The sequence below is a fragment of the Canis lupus genome, chromosome 19 (genome assembly GCF_003254725.2).
Source record: "Canis lupus dingo isolate Sandy chromosome 19, ASM325472v2, whole genome shotgun sequence".
Taxonomy (NCBI): Eukaryota; Metazoa; Chordata; class Mammalia; order Carnivora; family Canidae; genus Canis; species Canis lupus.
In genome coordinates, this window is record NC_064261.1 from 15,433,698 (window position 1) to 15,453,636 (window position 19,939).

The 19,939-nt window shown below is 37.4% G+C and overlaps 1 protein-coding gene across 1 annotated transcript in view; it reads right to left on the reverse strand.

Moving 5' to 3' along the window:
* Positions 1-4,779: 4,779 nt before the first annotated feature.
* FAT4 (FAT atypical cadherin 4) overlaps positions 4,780-19,939 on the reverse strand; it is a 176,459-nt gene continuing 161,299 nt past the window's right edge. The window contains exons 14-17 of the mRNA XM_025420557.3: positions 19,488-19,612; positions 17,436-17,653; positions 12,727-12,988; positions 4,780-10,435 (exon numbers count right to left, since the gene is read on the reverse strand). Coding sequence (XP_025276342.3) covers positions 8,571-10,435; positions 12,727-12,988; positions 17,436-17,653; positions 19,488-19,612 — 2,470 coding nt within the window. The 3' untranslated portion in view covers positions 4,780-8,570. The remainder of the gene's footprint in view (positions 10,436-12,726; positions 12,989-17,435; positions 17,654-19,487; positions 19,613-19,939) is intronic.

Genomic DNA, 19,939 nt, shown 5'->3' on the forward strand with positions numbered 1-19,939 from the left:
CCGATGCGGGACTCGATCCCGGGACTCCAGGATCACGCCCTGGGCCAAAGGCAGGCGCCAAACCGCTGAGCCACCCAGGGATCCCCAACATTGAAAATAGCTCAGAAGAGAGGCCCGAAGGCATCACACTGGCCCTGTGCTATGGAGTGCTGATTCTCATCTTCCCTCCTTTAGAAGGAAGGGCAGAGATAGAGAGAGAGTATCTCAAGCAGGCTCCTACTCTGTTCCCTCACCACAGTGCACACACCCTGGCCCTTTTCAGCTCCCGACACAGGACTCAGCCCTTGGTGAGGCCTTTGCTCCTTTGCCTCCCACAGTGTGAGACTCTGTCGCCAGCTGTTGACCTGCTCAGTCACTGTGGCAGTGGTCAACCATCCCATCCCGACTTCCTAGTACATCACATCCTCTTAGAACTAAGGGAACACTCAGCATCTTAACCGCAAAGTCATTCTCTTGAAATCCTCACTTTGAGAAGATTGGAATATTTCCGTCAGTCTCAACAGTATCAAATTGTCAAAAATACTCGAGGCCTCAATTTTGAAAAAGATCCCAATTTGCTGTGTTTGGCTATGTATAAATATGTGTCTCTAGGTGATATCAAAGAGTGGTACTCATAAGATACCACATCTACATTGTTGGGTTTACTGATTTATTTCCTTTTTAAACAAATCTTGTTCATATACTAATTTTTTTAAATAATTTCAATATCCAATATTATTGGATCTGAATAACCCCACATACTTTTCACTGGGGATGACACCAAATTTTGTGAAAAAGTATAATCCTGAAATCAAATGAATGAGTTTCAAAACAAGTAGCATATGATAGAAAAAAGTTGATAATAGTTCAGGGCAATAGCTTTGAAAACCAGGGATACTAAGTCTAACCTAAATAGACAATGTAGGAACTACTGAAAAATATTAGTAACTTGCCTACAATTTTCTTTAAAAGTCACTAAACCTCTTAGTTTGTTACTCTTGAAGATACAGTAGATTGTCAAAGGTCAGGACGTTACTGAGTCTAGTGAATGTCCAGGAGACTACACATGGGACACACATGAATACAGATAGAAATTTCTTTGGCAATATGGAACTTATCCTCTGAAAACAAAGCTATGCAAATTTGTATGAGTTTTGGAAAAGGGAGAGGTTAGTCAATGACATTCCCAAGTTTCTTTCCTTTTTTTTTTTTTTTTTTTTTAAGATCTTATTTATTTGACAGAGAGAGAGCACAAGCAGAGGGAGGGGCAGAAGGAGAAGGAGAAGCAGACTTTCCGCTGAGCAGGGAGCAGGACACTGGGCTCAGTCCCAGGACCCTGGGATTATGACCTGAACAGGAGGCAGACGCTTAACCAACTGAGCAACCCGGGCTCGCTGCTCATGTTTCTTGAAGACAAAATCATCTTATTCACTTAGGTCTTCCCAGTACTTGACTCAGTGCTCAAATTAAAAACCGTATGTATTACCAACACTCACTCATGGGCTAACTCGTAGGGAATAGTTGTGCCTTTAATTTGTAAATATCTATTTATAAGTGCATTAAATGCAGAGTGGCCAGGGATGGTGCCTTAATTTGGACTGAAAGCTCCCTATAAATTGAAGATAATTGACTTTGCCACTTTAGAATCTGTTGAGCATTTCTTGGACTCATTTCATCGTTCATCTGAAGTTGTATAAATTGAGAAGATTACAAATGCAAATGTACTTATTTTCTACACTGTAATACTGAAAGCCCAAACCATCCTCTATCAGAGAACACTATTATATACTCACTGTCTAAAATTTAAAAGAAAAAGAAATTCTGGTTTTGATTCACTTTCCAGAGCCACATATCACTGTATGCAGCACCTGCTGTCATAAGATTTTCACATGGATTAGAAGAAATACTTTCAAGACACTAATGGTTTCCTATTGTATACCAGATTATTGACAACTCAGGTTTCTTTTTTTTTTTTTTTTAAGATTTATTTATTTATGTTACAGAGAGAGAGAGAGCACATGTGCATGGTGGGGAGGGGCAGAGGGAGAGTATCTCAAGCAGGCTCTACACACAGCACAGAGCCAAAGCAGGGTTCCATCTCATGACCCCAAGACCATGACCTGAGTGGAAACAAGAGTCAGACGTTCAACCAACGGAGTGACCCAGGCACCGGGACTGAAGTATCTTGATGACAGTTCTGTCAAAGCAAAAGAGGGCAGGTTCTTTTTTTCCATTTTCTTTTTTATCCATTTCTCAACTGTATCAGTTTCCCATGAAGAGTCCATTTCACTATCTGACTTTCCGACTAGAATTACCACAGATTTAATACATGATAACTTTCTTTCCTTCAGATAAATAACTGCAAGAGAATTAACCCAAGATGCCTGGGTGGTTCAGCAGTTGAGCAACTGCCTTTGGCTCAGGGCGTGATCCCAGAGTCCCAGGGGTGAGTCCCACATCGGGCTCCCTGCATGGAGCCTGCTTCTCCCTCTGCCTATGTCTCTGCCTCTCTCTCTTCCTGTCATGAATAAATAAATAAAATCTTTAAAAAATAATTAACCCATTTCTGGGATAGGTTATGCTGCCCTCATTGTCTTACTCATATTGCTTTTTAAAGAGATCTTTCCCTAGACGTATTACTTTAGACATCAAAGTCAAGTATGGGAACTCTGATTTTGGCAGTATCCTGGCCTAAGACTGTGTAAATAGAGTAAGGAAAAGATGACTTGAGTGAATAGATTTCTCTAGCAAAATGGAATCTTATTTTGATCAGCTCTGTACCACATACACAATATGGTTTCAATTTGAAATACGGAACTCAGTGACATTGCCAAAGAACTTAGTACATTGTTGGTTATTGTATTTTGGCTAAAATGGTACACAGATTAAGATCTTAACTTTCTGCCAGAGTACTGTGATGACTATACTTCATAGTTCACAATCTGATTTGGGGTTTGGTAAATTGATTCATAAACTAATAAAATTGGAAGCACCCAGATGGGTCACTTGGAAATTACCTGCCTTTATGTAGTGTGTTTTTAAGCATTGTATGGGTCTTTTTATTTTAATTATATACCCTCAGGTATGGAGACTCTATCACAAATGTTTTCAGTGTATCTACCTTGAATATATCACACATTGTATGGGGATTTGAAGAGTCCATCATTTGCTTAACGCTAAACGTTCCATTACTATGTGCAAAGAGTCCTTAGGTTACCTATATGATGTCACATTTGTCAGAACTGCCTATATGAATCCTAACATAATTATGAGTCTGACATATGCACACTGTACAGTACATAAAAAGACTTCCTCCAAGCGTTTTTATGGTAAATGCCAAAAGTATGCCTTTAAGTCTTAATCCTAGCTCACCACAATTCACTTGGATTTAAAAGCGGTTTATTAGCATTGCAAAGATGGAGGTTATCTTCACTTATCACAAACTCAGTGAGAGACACTTGCACAAGCCTTAGTTACCTTGAATTCAGACATAGATTTATCATTGTGTCTTAGAGATATTTTGTTCACCACCACTCCCCTCACCAATATAAATCTCATTCTTTTGAAAACTTTTTTTTCTTGCAAATGATCCACTTCATAAAAATATGAGTTGATCTTTATTTTTTTAAAATTTTTAAAGGTTTATTTATTTATTTATTTATTCATGAGAGATGCAGAGAGAAAGGCAGAAACACAGGCAGAGGGAGAAGCAGGCTCCATGCAGGGAGCCCGTCATGGGACTCAACCTCCAATCCCAGGCTAATGCCCTGGGGGGAAGGCAGACACTCTACCGCTGAGGCATCCAGGCATCCCCAAGTTGATCTTTAAAATAAAAAATTCTGCAACTTTCTAACCAGTAGATATCTGATACTTTGGATATATTAATGTCTCAGCAATAAAGAAACATACTGCCTTATTTTCATACATCTTAACATGCTTCCTGTGAATATGCCTAGAGGCTTGGATTGGTCATCGAGGATAGCGTGAATCCATCAATGTTAGTATGGACATTTACCTCAATTACACACATCTCTCCTTTTGTCTTCTGGATCTTAGACACCAGCGCAGAGTGAGTGCATATCAACATTCTCAGGATTTACCTTGCATGTAGAGATGCTCTTATTTTGCCAATTAGTACATATACATGAAGATTTGCTTCAACAGTAATTCTTTCTGGCCTGATCTGAATTATTATTCCTACTTTTTACCATTCATCCCTAGGATTCTTGTGGTGCAGTCTTTGCTGATGTGTAGACAAAGATCTGACCCTTCACTCTCTGGTGGGTTCTCTAACATGGAATGTTCTCCTACTCTGGGCTTCTTCATGCTACTGCCCTGTCTACAGCAGCATTATCCATGAGAGTTCATGGCTTGCTCTTCTGCCTCATTCAGCTTTCTGCTCAAATGTCATCTTTCCAGAAAGGTCTTCCTTGACCATAGCATACACATTCCCCAATCAATATGTAGCCCTTCCACTCTTTAGCTGGCTTGCTGGCAATTGTTTCCATTAGGTTTCATACAACATAATTATTATTGCAATTACATATTGATTGTCTTCTTTACTAGTATGTAGGGTTCCATCAAGGGAGGTGCTTTTTCTGTTTTCTTCACTATTTTATCCCATGATTTAAAGACTGCCTGGCATGTAAAGCTCACTAATTACTGTTTGCAATTAAATGGACTTACCCAAGACACTGACCTTTATATCTCAGTCTATTTCTCTGTTGAAAGAGAATATTGTACTTCATGGTCATTAGTCCAGAATATATTTATTTGCAATGATTGTCAGAGATACGCAGATGATGTTAAGATTGGATTATTAGCATTTATTTGTTCTCAACAACATTTATTAGAACCTAATGCCTTTCCCACATTAACATTAAATGAAAATACTGAATTCATGTATAACATTAGCTTATAACTTTTGGACTGACAAACTGGCTTGGCTCAGTAGTAGTAACCATATACATTATTAACGATGTGACATTTCACTCAAAATTTTTTTAAGGAGTATTTACTAGATTAATTACAGATTTTAATATTTTATTTCACACTGAAAGCTAATAAATGTAGCTACAATATCTTTCATCTCTAATATTATTTTTCCCAGGAGAAAGTTAAATTTTGTCCTTTTGAAATGCTAGTCCTTTTAGAATTATATCCATGACATAAAATAAAGTATGGGGAAAAGTGCACGGCTGAGTTTTTGATTCAAAATTTTGAAGTCATTTTCACCTTTTACAGAATAATTTTACTATAATGGTGAATTCAAATAAATAAAAATGCATGTTCATGAAATGGTGCTTTATTCTTAGATGGAGTGTTTGAAAGTAATAAAGTTGCACGGTGATTTATTTCCCATGGTAAGTAACATAAGGGGCATAATTCTCAAAAGCTTAGGCCACTTATATTTCTCACCATCTTGGTGTTGGTAAACATTGTGATGGCAGCAATGTAAGAGAGAAGTTGTGCTCCATTTTCCAATTTGCTCTTCATTCCTTACAATGATGTTAATTTACCTGAATGAACCACTGATAATAGCAGCCAATTTAGAAATTTCCAGAAACAACCTTAGATACAACAGCAACAACAAGAACAAGAACTAAGTGATCAGAGACCTGGGCCATGTTGCTACCCTATACCTGTGGATCTTGTGTGGGCATGGTCACATGCTGCCCCTGAAGGCCTGCTCACTCAGTCATCTCAGTGTGCATTGGAAAGAAAGCCCCAGAGTGATTCTGCATGCCAGGCAATCCAATAAACCCTAGCAGCGACTGAATTAAAATTCTGAGGTCATAGTTTTAAATGTGAACATGCAGGTCACTGCTCACAGTTAATTTTGGAAAGTGTTACCTTGTCCATCGGCCTATAATCCTGCCTCCACTTCCACCGTAGTGCATGCCTGGTCACTTCTTTATTTCAGTAAATTAAGTGTTAATCTCCATTTGAAGTGAGACCTACATTCAAACATTTCTGATTTGTTTTGCTACAAGTATTGTTCTTGCTTCAATGGAGAAATTTCCAAGAAGAACCAAAGGCGAGAAATTTTCTTATAAAATTCCTATCTTATTCCTAAACTGGGATTGATTAATCAAGGAGATAATAATTCTCTCTTAGAGAGAATTCTTAGAGAATTAGAATACAGAATCTTGGCATCAGCTTTGGCCCTCTTAACCCTTAGCCATAATCATGGTTATCATTTTTTACTTTTAGCTCTGTTCTCAATTACAGAATTTATATCCTTGAAGACATCTTGAGCTGCTTCAGAGATTTTGAGAAAAAAAAAAAAGTATTCTGTTTTGAGTTATGCAAAGCAATCAGCATGTTCCCATATTTGGCACATACATTCATAATACTAAAATTCATAGGGAAATACTAAGACATGTTGGCTCATCACAGGTGACAAAAAAAAAAAAAGAAAATTAGATTAGTGTGTTACACTTGGTCTCTAAATTATACTGTAGGAATGTTACACTTTAGATTAGACGCACATTTTATTTCTTTTTCCGAAACAAAAAAATCTCATAATTATTAAATGACAAAATAATTCTGGTATGTATCTCAATCTGTTGGTATTAATTTAAAAATATTGTATTTACTAAAAACGTTTACATATTTTATGTACCAAAAACTTACATATTATTAAAATCCCTATTCAGTATGGCACAGCCAATGTTAGAAGATGATATTTTGAATAAATATTATAGGCCAGATATTTATTTACAAAAAGTTCTGAAATTATGAGGCGATTTGTAGAAATCCTATTATTTCAGATGTAAGTTTTTATACACAAATGGATCTTGTTCTGGACTAGTCTCTTCTGAACTGTCCCACTCTTGGGTGACTACTTGAAAATAGAGATTTGGCTTGGCTAGGATAGCATGTAAAATGTGTTTAGAATTTATGCAGCAGAGTGATCAATAAATTAGACAGGTATGTGTAGCAGAGACTTCACTGTCATTCTTCCTACCCACCATCAGACTTAGAACATTTCGGCTGGGTCCTTGGAGAAAATGAGACCCAGACATTTTTCCATAATTAGGTTTAATTCATTGCTGTTCCTACAACTATAAGCCTGGTCTAAAGCTGGACTTCAGTGAACATACTCTGCTGGGAACTTCCAAACATTTATTGCCTGAAGGCTTAAACCAGGTTCATAACAAAGTTAATCCCCAAAGACACAATCTCGTCTAGACTCATTATGCCCTAGGGGATTTCAAGAACTCTGACAGGTAGGAATGTACTAGTGACCTTAAAATATCTGTTCTGGCAATTATCCACACTCAGGTTTTTTTTTTTTTTTAAAGAAAATGATGTCGCCCATTCATATTTCAACTTGTCTATTGACAAGTAGAGATTATTCATGTTGGGTGTAGAAGAGTATAGAGAGATGAAAATTTAACGTCACACTATGAATGCAAAGTATTTTAAATAAATATTTTAATTCTATTGTTGGCATTTACAAGTAGAAAGCATACAGTATGTTACAAATATCAAAATGTGAAAAATATGAATGTTACATAAGTAACAAATGTAAAAAAAGTATTTTCTTACCTTCCCTGAAAGTAAGAAAACTTTTCAGCATAGGAAAATATCAGTATCAAAAACACAGCTTAGGTGTAAAAAAAAGTTTTTACACGGTATTAAAAAATGATCTACAAAATGGCAGAAAGAAAGAAGAGTCGAAATTTGACCTTATATAAATTATAAAAACTGGGTACTTGGGGTAAATGTTAAACAGTTGAAAACTAAGTCCAATCATAGGCTTTCTTCAGGTCGATTCTTTAAAAATTTAAAAGCATAGAACATTTTTCAATAAATAACTTCTAAAAGTGTCTCTGAGAAGCGCTGCTGAGAACATCATTCCACAGTAGGAAGGTAGCAGTGTTCTAAGAATAATATGCAGTCATTTTGTTCCTAGTGGAAGCCTGATGAAGGTCAGAAGACCTCAATGGTTTACAAAAAGAAAAAGAAATCAGAAGTTTTAACACAATTTTGTAGGAAAGTTCTAAAGTGCTGAACAAAATGACTTAACTTTAGTACCCACTGTCATGTAAAACTTACTCAAATATCAGACATTTCTGAGCAACATCAAATATGCAATCTATAATTCTGAAAAGTGTTAATACTCAGTCTTTCGTTCAAGGATAGGAGGGCTCTTTCTACACTTTACAAGGGCTGGTTAAACCTCAAGGATCTGGCGATGCAAAACAACACTGATAATACAATGGAAACGATACACATACCCCACTGTGAAAGCACAAATTCGTTTCTGCAATGGCAACGGTATTAATTTTAAAAAATCACAAATCAAACATTGGTAAATAAGAAAAAACTTTCCAAACGCTGCATGCCACATAACTAGTTACAAAATACGAAGCATGCAGGAAAATAAATTCAACCAAGCATATTTAAATTAAAGACTTGTGTTGAGTCTGTTTCAGCAGCATTGTGGTTATTATTTTTTAAAGTTTCCCTCCAACACCAGTCCCTACTGGCCTGTTTTGCAAATGGAACCCACCCTAGTCGGCAACCTTAAAATGGTCTGAGTGTCCCTTGTTTTCTACGCATATAATGCCAGTACATAAAGTTCACACATACTGCTCTGCTTCCCCATCTTTGGGGACCGGCTTCGTCGTCCCACTCTTGCCTTCTTCATTTGCTGCTGCTTTTTCTGGGAGAGATGCCAAATCTTTAAAAACATCTACATAATGGCCAAAGCCAGGACCCCAGTTCAAAAGGTTGTCCCAGTTGAAATTCCCTGCTTGCTGCCCAAGCTTCAAGGGCAGTGTGTTGTCAGCACCCCCCGGTGCTGCTGCCTGTGTGCCCACAGGTCCTCCCTCAGCCCTTCGGCCATGGTATCTTCTAGGCTTCAGTCTGGCTCCATAATTATCTTCGTCATCTGCATCAGATTCATTGACTTGAGACAATTTGGGCATCCTGGAAGTATATACCATCGGCTTTTCCCTGTCATATTCCATCTCTGAGCAAGTGAAAGACTCATGTGAGTCACTATCAGAAGAAGATTCTGGAGCTGGGATGCCATCCGCGGGGTTCCTTGTTCTGGACAATGGCCTTCTGCAGTCCTCTTCTGAAGAAGACCTTCCATGATCTGCGCTGCAGATACTTGGGTTTCTAGGGCGAGGGGTGTTCAGCCTCTCCACCTCTTCGATCGACAGTCCCACCGGAGGAGAAGATTCCAGAGGGATCTGTCCAATTGGCTGCTTTAAGCGACTCCCCGGTCTCGAACCATGAGAGGTCATGGCCTGAGGACTCTTACTTCTCCTTCCCAGCCTCGTGGCATAGTTGAAAATGCCAGGTTGGCAGGCATCACCATGCATTTCCAAAGTATTTCCATCTCTTATAGGTAGATGCAATTCCCTGGCTGGGCTGTTCCTATAGAACGTAGAGGACTTCGAGAATGGGGCCGGGCTGTGGCGAGACAGCGGGTTGGGAGTAGGGCCAGCGGAGTGGCTCAGGGAGCTGGTTCTCAAACCCTGACTGTATGAAGGCTGGTAAGTCAAACTGCTCGCTCCTAAGGGCATGGGGGATTGCCTCGCAAAGCCTAGGGGACTGTGCCTCTGGATGGAGAACTTGGGGGTGTGGCTGCGGAACTGCTTGTAGTGCTGGATGATGTCTGCGTCCGAGGGGGCGATGCTGCTGGCGTTGTCGATGTCGTAGTGCTCTATCTCTTGCTCCGGGGAAGCCAGGGGGGCACTGGGGATGGTTTCTGAGCTGTGGGGAATATCAGTCTCATCGTAGATGAGGTAGGGATTTTCCCGCTCGATGATATCCGGTTTAGGGTTCCCCTCAGGCTGCTTCCTCACTGTCATGTCATCCCCGTAGGGGGGGATGTTGTCCGGGTCATCGAAAGCCACGTTCTCACTTCCTTTCTTCTTCTTCTCCTTCGGCTTCTTCTCCTCTTTGGGGTTTTTGGTCTTCTTCCCCCTGCACTGGTTGCACAGAATCAGGCTCAGGACCAGGAGGGCCAGGACCGTGGCGCAGCTGCCCACGATGGCAGGCACAGCCCACAAAGGCAGGGAGATCTCTTCGGGACCCTGACTCAGAACACAGACGTGCCCACCAGGACTCCCGGCCTTGCACACTCTCCCCTGAGGACAGAGGACACCAAGACAGGCCACCACCGTCTCACACGTCCTCCCAGTGTGGGACTCCGGGCAGCTACACGTGAAGCCGGCGTGCAGGCCTGGCTCGCAGCTGCCACCGTTCTGGCACGGGTGGGAGGCGCAGTCTCCAGGAGGAACGCACTTGTAGGCATACCACTGATTAATGCACAGTAAGTCACCCCAGCAGGGGTTGCTGGCACAGATGTTCGGGCCACGACAGCCAATCTTCACTGAGGGATCCGTCTTGGAGATGGAGGCCAAGCTATGCTTCCCACTGAAGGGAAGACTTTCTCCACCATACAGCATAGAAGCGATGCAGCCATCAAAACCTGCAGCGGGCAGAAGGAGCAGCGAGGCATTTTAGAGAAAACTGAGACTTGCAACCCGGCACTAGCAGACTCTCATGACCATCATGTCATGAGAGTTTAGAAACCACAGTCTCAGAGCCATCGCCCAGTCCAAAGACGGTACTTCTGTGCATCTTACAACGTAACCTACGATGTGTAAGATTTCCATGATGACCATACGTATGGAGAGGATTGCTCAGACGGAGCTCTTTCTGAAGCTTTACGAATGACTCAGACAGGCTGGCTTTTCTTTCTCTCCCTCTTTTTCTATTTATTTAATTACCTTACCTGTCTTATTTTTATAGTCTACATACCAAGAATTGCATACACAGAAATAGAATTTGTTAAAAAAAAATACTTACAAAGAACAACAATGAAAAGAACAACAACAACAAAGAATAGGTTAATAGCTTGAATCATCAGATCATGCATTCTCTGTGGAAGTGATATTGCTCCCAAGGAGTTGACCCTAGGCTCCTGGAGAGCCAAAGAAAAAGCTATGACAAGCTCTGTGGTCCTCTAGAGGGCGGATGCCGAGTATGATGATGGCGTAAACATTTCGTGAGGTGGGAATGGCAAAATTTAGGGAGAAAAAAATTTAAAATGGCTCCTTAGGGGGTAATAACTATTATTATTTTTTCAAAGTTGAGAGACTCTTTGTTGGACTTGAATGTGTTAGTATAGCTAATGTGCCTGTCCCAGAGCCCAAGAATCTATTTTAACACTAACAAAAGAGTATGATTTACATGGTTTGGTTCTTACAACAGCCAAATGGACTATCATCCGTATTCTAAAGTAAGCTAGTATATAAGAATAACTGATGACTTGAACTTTTGCTTTCATGACTCAAGTCTATTACTCTCCCCCGCCTTTTTCAATTTTCCTGGTATCCTTCCACTATAGTGATATTTCCATCCCTGATACACTCTTTTTCCATGAGCTTCTGTAACATCTGCTTTTGTTCCTGCTCTCCAGATTTTCTTTCTATGACTTAGTCCCTTTTATGTTCCAAAACAACCACTGGCTCCTAGAGTTGCTTAAGCTAAGGCTCTAGGCTTTCTTTTTACTTTACACCCTCATGTTAGGTCATCACATCCATGCCTAGTACCTCAGTTACTTGCTTGACTTGGCTAGCTCCTAATATGTATTTCCAGATGGTTTCCACTCCCGATTATAGTCTATCTATCCAAAAATTTTTCACAGAGGTGTTCCAAGCCCCAAATGTCCCAAACCACCATCTTGATATTTTCTACAGACACCTTCTTTCTGCACTGCTCTGCAGTTTCCTCTTTCATTGGCATTGCCCATCTTCTAGTTGACAAGTCAGAAACCTTCCTGAATTTCACCAAAATCATCAACAGTTTGGTTTATTTTAATTCCTAAGGTATTTCTTCCTTATCCACTTCTTCCTAACTCCTCTGCCACCACACTAGTTAAAACTCACAGAATACCTTGCCTAGATCACAGCAGTATCATCCCAGCTAATTTATGCAATTCCTGTCCTCTTCCAATGCATTCTCCATGTTGTAACCTGAAAGATACTTAATATCACTGCATATCTAATCTTGATGTTCCTAAAATACATTTTTAGTGACTTCCCATTGTCCTGAGAGTAAGACCAAAAATGCAACATGGTCTAGAAGGCCCTGCTTCATTCTCCAACTTCATCCTTTACCTGTGACATCAATCTCCAGTATGCCAGTAGGCCAGGTTCTGTGATCTTAACTTAATCTACTTTTTGTTCAGTTCCTATCAATATAAATTAAGCTTTCATACTCTCCCATCTTCATTTTCATAATTCCGACAAAAGTACCAATGACAATTTCTCAGGGAAGTTTCCCTTTCTCCCTTTTTAAAATCTCATAGAATTCTATATTCCTTCTTCACATCATTTATCAAGGTCTATAATAACATATTTATGCATGTAACAGTTTCATTGATGTTTGTCTTCCCTACTTGGCCATGTGTCATATGAGGAGAGCAGCCATTTCTTTAGTCCACCATTTTACTCCCAGTGCCAAGGAGGAGCTCAGCAAAAATGTGTCACGTGAATGAACAAATGAATAAGTGAATGAATGGATTAAAAAATATTCGGTGTATGAGGGAAGTGCTGTGGGCCGAATTATGAACTTGGTAGAACAAATGCAAATGGCTAAAGTAAGTGACGACCAATAATTTGTTATAGACTTTCTAAAGATAGGTATGATGATCAGAAGTCCAGCTACTTTTATAGGAACAATCTTACCTTTTCTTTGCTCAACACAAGCAATTACCTGTTTGAGAATCTCGATGAGCTTGGTTAGGTGGAATTCCTCCAAGAGATATAGTGAGCACATCGAGGCCACCAAAATCCTGGGTAGGGTGGATGATATCTCTGTTATATAATCTGTCTATGGACAGTACTGTGGCTGTTCCATTTTTTCCAATTAGAAAAGTATGCCAGTGGCCATCTGCAACATACACTTCAGGAATATTTCTCTCCACTTTCCCAGCAATTCCTGCATCCGATGTAAAATGGACTTTGCCATTTTTAATCTGTAAAATGTATTAAAAATAGTGTACAATTAAATTATGATGTGCTTGAAAAAAAAACAGAGTAAAAATGAAATGAAACCTTCAAATATTGATCAATTTAAAGCCAATAGACTAGCTGAGGACTCTGGCTGTATCAGAGTATACTTACCCAGCCTGCTTCTACAAATTTAGGTGACATATACTTTCACAGTCAATGGTTTCAATAGTTTTCAAGGTGTATTATATTCATATGTAATTTTTCAAGATGCATACAATCATTTTCCGGAACACAATTGAGATAATAATGGAGTGAAAACCCATTTTAAGATAAGTAAAGTATACCTTTTTATAATTATCATTTAATCACAATGGTAAGTGTAAAAAAAAAAATGTCACTTTAGTAAATGGCCCACCATAGTCAAAAAAAAATGCTAAAAGTACTTGCAAAAAGAAACATCAATGCTTAGGTAAAAATGAAGCAGAGTGGGGAAAATAGAAATAAGACATTATTTTATCTGTACCGCGCTGGAAATTTAGAAGAAAGCATGCCTATTGTTTATATCATTTATTGAGATGAAAACTATGATGAACAATGAGTGAATTCTTAATAATGAGGTGTCTGGGCAAGTCTTCACTTTGGCTGCCTTTTATAATTTATCTAAGGGGTATTTAGTTTCTTTTACTTTGCCCAGTAGAACATTGGGTAACAGGATGCTCCTGCTCCAGTTTCCAGCTACCAAGTTTCCAGTATTCTAAGTACTTAAGAAAATGAAATAATTTATGAGGCAAGATGAACATTTGGTTCAGAGAGCATAATCCCATCATGCTGCCAGACAGAGCCGGTGCCTGGGCTGGGGGATGAAGTGGCACTGTGTATCGAATGACAGGGATGAAAGGATGGATCAGTTATTTTGTCACTCAGATCAAATGCTATTTCTACATGCAACAAACACATCTGGTAGAACTAAAAATCAGCTCAATTTTGCTTTGTGGAAAATATGCCTAACACATTTACATACGTTATTTATATTGTAATATTTTATTAAAACAGTCTCTCTAGATAATAATATATTTCAGTACCAAACTCAGATGGGAAAAGAAAAGAAAGTTGTGGTTAAATGATAATAACATTTCATCAAATGGGCAAGATCTCATGAAATATACAGTAAAAACAGCAACCCCTCTTTGGTTAGAGCCAGAGTCCTTCTGGAAAGAAGCCTTGGGAAGAGCCTTTTCCCAGCTTTGCATTTCCCTCCTACCTGATCAGTCCCTGGCATCCTTTTATTTGATCAGTTCTAAGAGAGTCTTTAGAATACACCATGGGGTTTGGTGAATGAGAACACAAGTTCCCATTGTAACATTTCTAATGTTTTGCTTCTCCCCAGTAATACTCTACGTGGCTCTTGTATCCTTAACTTTGAAAACAACATGCTCATTTTTATGCAATTTTTTTGCTTAGTTTAATTTACCCATATATTTATTTATTTAATTACTTTTTAATCTAGAGCTCGGAATCCCTCATACCAACTCTGTAGAATGCACTTAGCCTCACTCAACAGAAAACAAACAAACAAACAAAAAAAACTATATGCCAAGACAATAGAATTGATTTGGAACAGAAATAAAGCCCATCATCTGACATGATCACAAAACTCCAAATATGGAGATCTACAACATGCCCTGAAAGAAGGGAGATTTGTGAAACACTTTATACCATCAACACAATTAGACACAAGGGTGCTTCCTTCTGTTTTTCTGTCTAAAATTATCTCTACCTAATTTCTTTTTTATCTTAACAGACCCTATCTATTCTCCACATTCTCTTTTCTCCTCACATTGCTATTGCTACCCACTCTTGCCACTCTCCCCTCAAACCACTTGAAAGCCCATTTACTCAACTGTTTTTTTCTTATTTTCAAATATATCATCTAGCTGCCTTTGTGTGTGTAAGAGAGAGGGAGAAGGGAAAGATGGCTTGATGCAAAGAATGAAGAAAGAAAGACAGAAAGAAAGAAAGACAGAAAGAAAGAAAGAAAGAAAGAAAGAAAGAAAGAAAGAAAGAAAGAAAAAAGAAAGGAAGAAAGGAAAGAAAGAAAGAAAAGAAAGAAAGAAGAAAGAAAGAAAGAAAGAAAGAAAGAAAGAAAGAAAGAAAGAAAAAGAGAACGAGAGAAAGATGCTGTCAAAAAGTGAGCCAGAAGAAAGAAAGAGGAAAACCAGGGGCCTTAGTCAATGATAAGCTAAATGAAAAGTAACAGTCCCTTCTGACTAGCTTCCTAGCCTGTGTAAGTAGATCGTATTCCTGTCATCCAAAAAACTTGCCTGCTTACTTACAACAGCCATTCTCTTCCTGTCTATTTTGTTCTCCTTATTCACTGTTTTTTTAATCTACTTATTTTACCTGCCAAGACCCTTAATCTCTAAAAAGCTGCTTTTCAAAATATTCATACAAAAGAAATGTGCATTTTGGTCTGCATTAGTCATTATTTTTATTCATTAGCATTTACTTTTCCTTCAGGAAAAAAAAATCTCTAAGTGCTTGCTACCAAAATAAGAAAATCTGGAGAAGTTGCATGCTGCTGTCCTGTTGGAAATGAAAGATTTTATGGTGACAAAAATGGATCCTGACATTCAGCTTCTTCCTTAAGAAAAAAAAAAAAATTCAGTCCCTGATTTCTTCAACCACATTGTATTTTGTATCTCTTGGCTTAACGAGATAATGTACAGAAATATTTCATAGGTCATTTAAATGGCATGAGGACTTGGAAGCAGCTTAACAGATAATGCGCAGACCTCAATGTCAAAGCCTCTCAACGCATACAAAAAGTGTTTCTTGTAGCCCGTGAAGGTTTACTTCTTTTTGTACTTCATTACTTTCTTTGGTTCTGATAAACTTTCTAGTAAAAATTATAAACATCAAATAATAATATAATATAGTGACATATGTGCTTTGTTTTATAGTAGCTTTATTAATTCTGAACTGGACTCTTTGTTTCAATAATGGAGGTAGAGTTATAACCTGAAGATGTTCTCCATACTGGATTAGAGTGGGTTTTTTCAACCTCATTACTCTTGACATTTTGGACTAGGTAATTCTTTGTGGTGAGGTGCAGTATTGTGCAATGTAGGATATTTAGTGATATGCCTGACCTCTACCTACTAGATGCTAATAATCCCCTTCCTCACTGAGACAATAAGAAATGCCTCCAGATTGAAAAAGAATAAAAAAAAGTTTTAGCATTTTAATAAAATATTTCATCAAGTAAAAAAAAAAAATTGCCAAATGTCCCCTGGGTCTGGGGACGAGGGAGGGGTAAACATCAACCCCAGTTGAGAATGACCGAGCTAGGATGATTGTGAGAATTTGGGGAAGATTTTTTCATAGTGCTTATTAAAGATTTGTGCCTGCGACATAACAACCAGAGTTGACTTGGATGCAGAGAAATTTTATGAATAAAGAGGCTGAACTTGAGAAGTGAATGTCCATTTTTATTTTTAGTGTTATATGTGAATTAAACCTAGTGATTTTGTATGTACAGTGCTGTTTGTCTTCATGAACTCAGCTTTTAGTAATTTTTAAAATACTGATTTATAGATGCAAATAATACATGAAATCTGGGTTTATGTCCTTCAGAATTTACCAAAATTCATATGAAAATTATGAGTAGAATTATAATAGCAAAGTGATATTAATAGAAATCAGCCAAGATAACTAAACTAAAAGAAACTGATAATTTAAAAGATGAGGTCTTATTTGTGGGAAAGAAAGCAGACTTAACTCTTAGAAATTCAGAAAACCAAGAGCTGAAGGAAAATTCATAGGTAAGGAAATTATTCACCAGTTTAGTTAAAATATTATGTAAAAGCCTTGTGATAAATTGATACATTGTTCTCATGAAAAGAATATTTAAAAATAATTTATTTAGACTCAGCTGTAATTTAACTTACAGTAATTCCAAAGATACTTAATTTCACAGGCTAACCCCTGTGAAATTAGTGAATTGGCTGTATGTTCCAGAATCAAGCCAGATAATTTAAAAATGTTTTTCCTTATTCTAATCTCACCAATTAATACAGACATATCAATGTTTGGAGTAATTTTTGGATAATTTTTTTTAATTTTAGACACATCTTTTTGTTTTAGTTTGTTTAAAAGTAGAGAAATAAAAGCAATATAAATTTTTATTTGACAAAATAGATTGCAACAAATTCTTTCTGTGCTGGCCTACCTAGCAGTGGTCTTTACTCTAAACCAAGACAAAAGTGTTTAGAAACCAAACCATTCAGATCTTTGTTACTCTGGCCAATGCCTGGGGAATAGTTAAGATAGATGATATTGGAATAGTGCCCAGCATTAGTCGGAACTCTAATGGGTTGTAAAGAAAAGGACAGAAATTATGGGCGAAGTGATTTAAACCATGACACAGCAGGCGGTCTAATCAAATGAAGTCACCATTAGCTTTTATCTTACCTTCACAGTAGTGTAATTGCTGCTTTCTTGGATATGGATTAAAATGCCATTCTCGCTTCTTGTTCTGAATTTTATTTCCAGACTGTTCACACCAAAAGGCTCCAACATGGCACCTCGTATGCTCTGTTTTAACAAATATTCCCGCTTCTCATTCTGACTCATGTGGTAATCCAAGCGCCCTTTGCCTTCTAATGATAAGGCAGTGTCAGGAGTAATAGCTGAAAGCCAATGAAGAAAGAGAAAAATGAATGCATCCATTAGGCTTCTTAAAAAGTTTTTAGAAGTGACAAGGATTATAAAAAGGATAACAAGATATCAGGTTTTTGGAATCAATGTTCCCCAATCCTCCCCTTGAAAAAAATTATTTCCACTTGTGAAATATTGCATAAGTTAATTTCAAATGCTTAAGTCCAATTCAGAAGCATTAATCATTTGGGAAATATTCGTTAATATATTTGATATATGATATAAATCCTGAATGCCTATAGAGATACCACCTGTTAAAAATATGGAATTGAAAAATGTGTTTATAATAAGTTTTCCTGTTTCCAAAATTCATGAATGAATGTACATTTTCATAGCTAAGTGATTTATAATCTTAAGCTTCTAGCACGTTACAAATTCAGACAAAGATGTGCATGAATTTTTATATTTGTAGTAACTGTTGGTAGTAATAATCATCTGATCATTATATGTAATTGTCATGTATAATTATAATTCATCATAATGTGATAAAATGTTCACACTACTGAACTTCAGAAGTTTTAGTGACAGTGAATATAGCTAAAGAAAGAACATAAAGCAACTGAACTCAAAAGGGCCTCAGCATTGAATAGTATACTTTATAAAGGTAAATTTTATAGTATGTGAGCTATATCTCAATTTAAAAAAAGGACCTCAGGCATTTCTCAAGCCAATGAGCCATTTCATATTCCAGATGTAATTGAGTTCCTACTTACCAAATACTCACTACTACAGAAAAATATTGACACCAAATTTTTTTTATGTTTTGATTTTGTCCTAAAACTTAAACATAATTATATCTTCTGCTAGTAAGATTTTTTGGCTTACACTATATCTTTAATGTGATCATGATGTTCTATTCATTCTCATACTTTAATATAATCAAAACTTCTTAAGAAGTAGTCAAATAATGGCAATGATTTAAGTAGTAATCACATATTTGAAAATAAAGCAAATTTTATAGAAGAAACCATTAGTGTTAGTGGGATGCCCAGCTTACAATTAGAGAATGCCATATTTTAATGATGGCTTGAACATCGCTAACATCTTATTAAAAATAGTATTGGCATTTAAAAGCAAATAACAAATAAAAATATTTTAAAAAGACTCAAAACCAATTCCAATAATTGTCTATTAAAATTCAAGGACTGGAGCATCTGGGTGGCTTAGTTGGTTGAGCATCCAATTCTTGATTTCGGCTCAGGTCATGACCTTAGAGTCATGAGATCAAGTTCTGTGATGGGCTCTGTGCTTAATAGTAATCTGCTTGAGATTCTCTCTCTACTTCTGCCTCTCCCCCTCCCTTCTCTCTCTCTCTCTCTCTCTCAAAATAAATGAATAAATTCTTCAAAAAAAATAAAATTCAAGTATCACCCTTAATTATAATAGGTCATACTGCCATTATATGATGTTTGAACTCAGTTTTCAGTCATTTAGTATTTATACTTCTCTACCACATACAAAATATTTACTGGATAAATATCCCCTAAAGGCAGATAATATTAAGCCAAAATATGGTATAGCCCTCAACCTTGTAAATCATCTAATATTCCTATAAAGTAGTTTTACTAAATCAATAAGAAAATGGTTTAAAAATTCAGTAAATAAGTCTAAAAGAATACCACTCTTCTTCAAGTTAAAAAAAAAACAAGTAGAAAATGTCACTATATTCTACCAATTATTACCATTTAACATTTTCAACATTTAGAAAGAAAACAATTCTTGAATACAATTATATATTTGAGTGCATATATTTATACTTTTCACGATTATTATAATTTCCAGTGGAAGATAAAACAGCTTGCATACATTTTTCACAGTATTTCCCAGTTAGTCCTTCTTTGCAATGACACTGCTGCCATGACCAGTAGTCCGTACATGTGCCTCCATGTTGGCAGGGACTATGAGTACAAGCACCTTCTAGTCTAGGACATCTAAAATGAAATCACAACGAAGACTCATAAGGCACAAAATAAAGTGTGGCGGGGAATTTGTTTAAATTAGATGTAAAGTTTTATTAGCTTGCTTAGTTTCATGCACTCACTTCTTTGAAACTCAAGTTACAACTACATCTGGAGCACCTAATTGAAGTAGGGAGCTGTCCTGTGACACATGTTCTGCCTCTTTTGTAAAGGAGAAAATTAAACAAAATGACATCTTGCACAACACAGAAAAAGAGGTGATAATTTCCTCTTGAAATTAATTCTTATTTGAGCAGGACATCTTTGGTTAATATGACATCTCCTCCTTCAGACAACTCA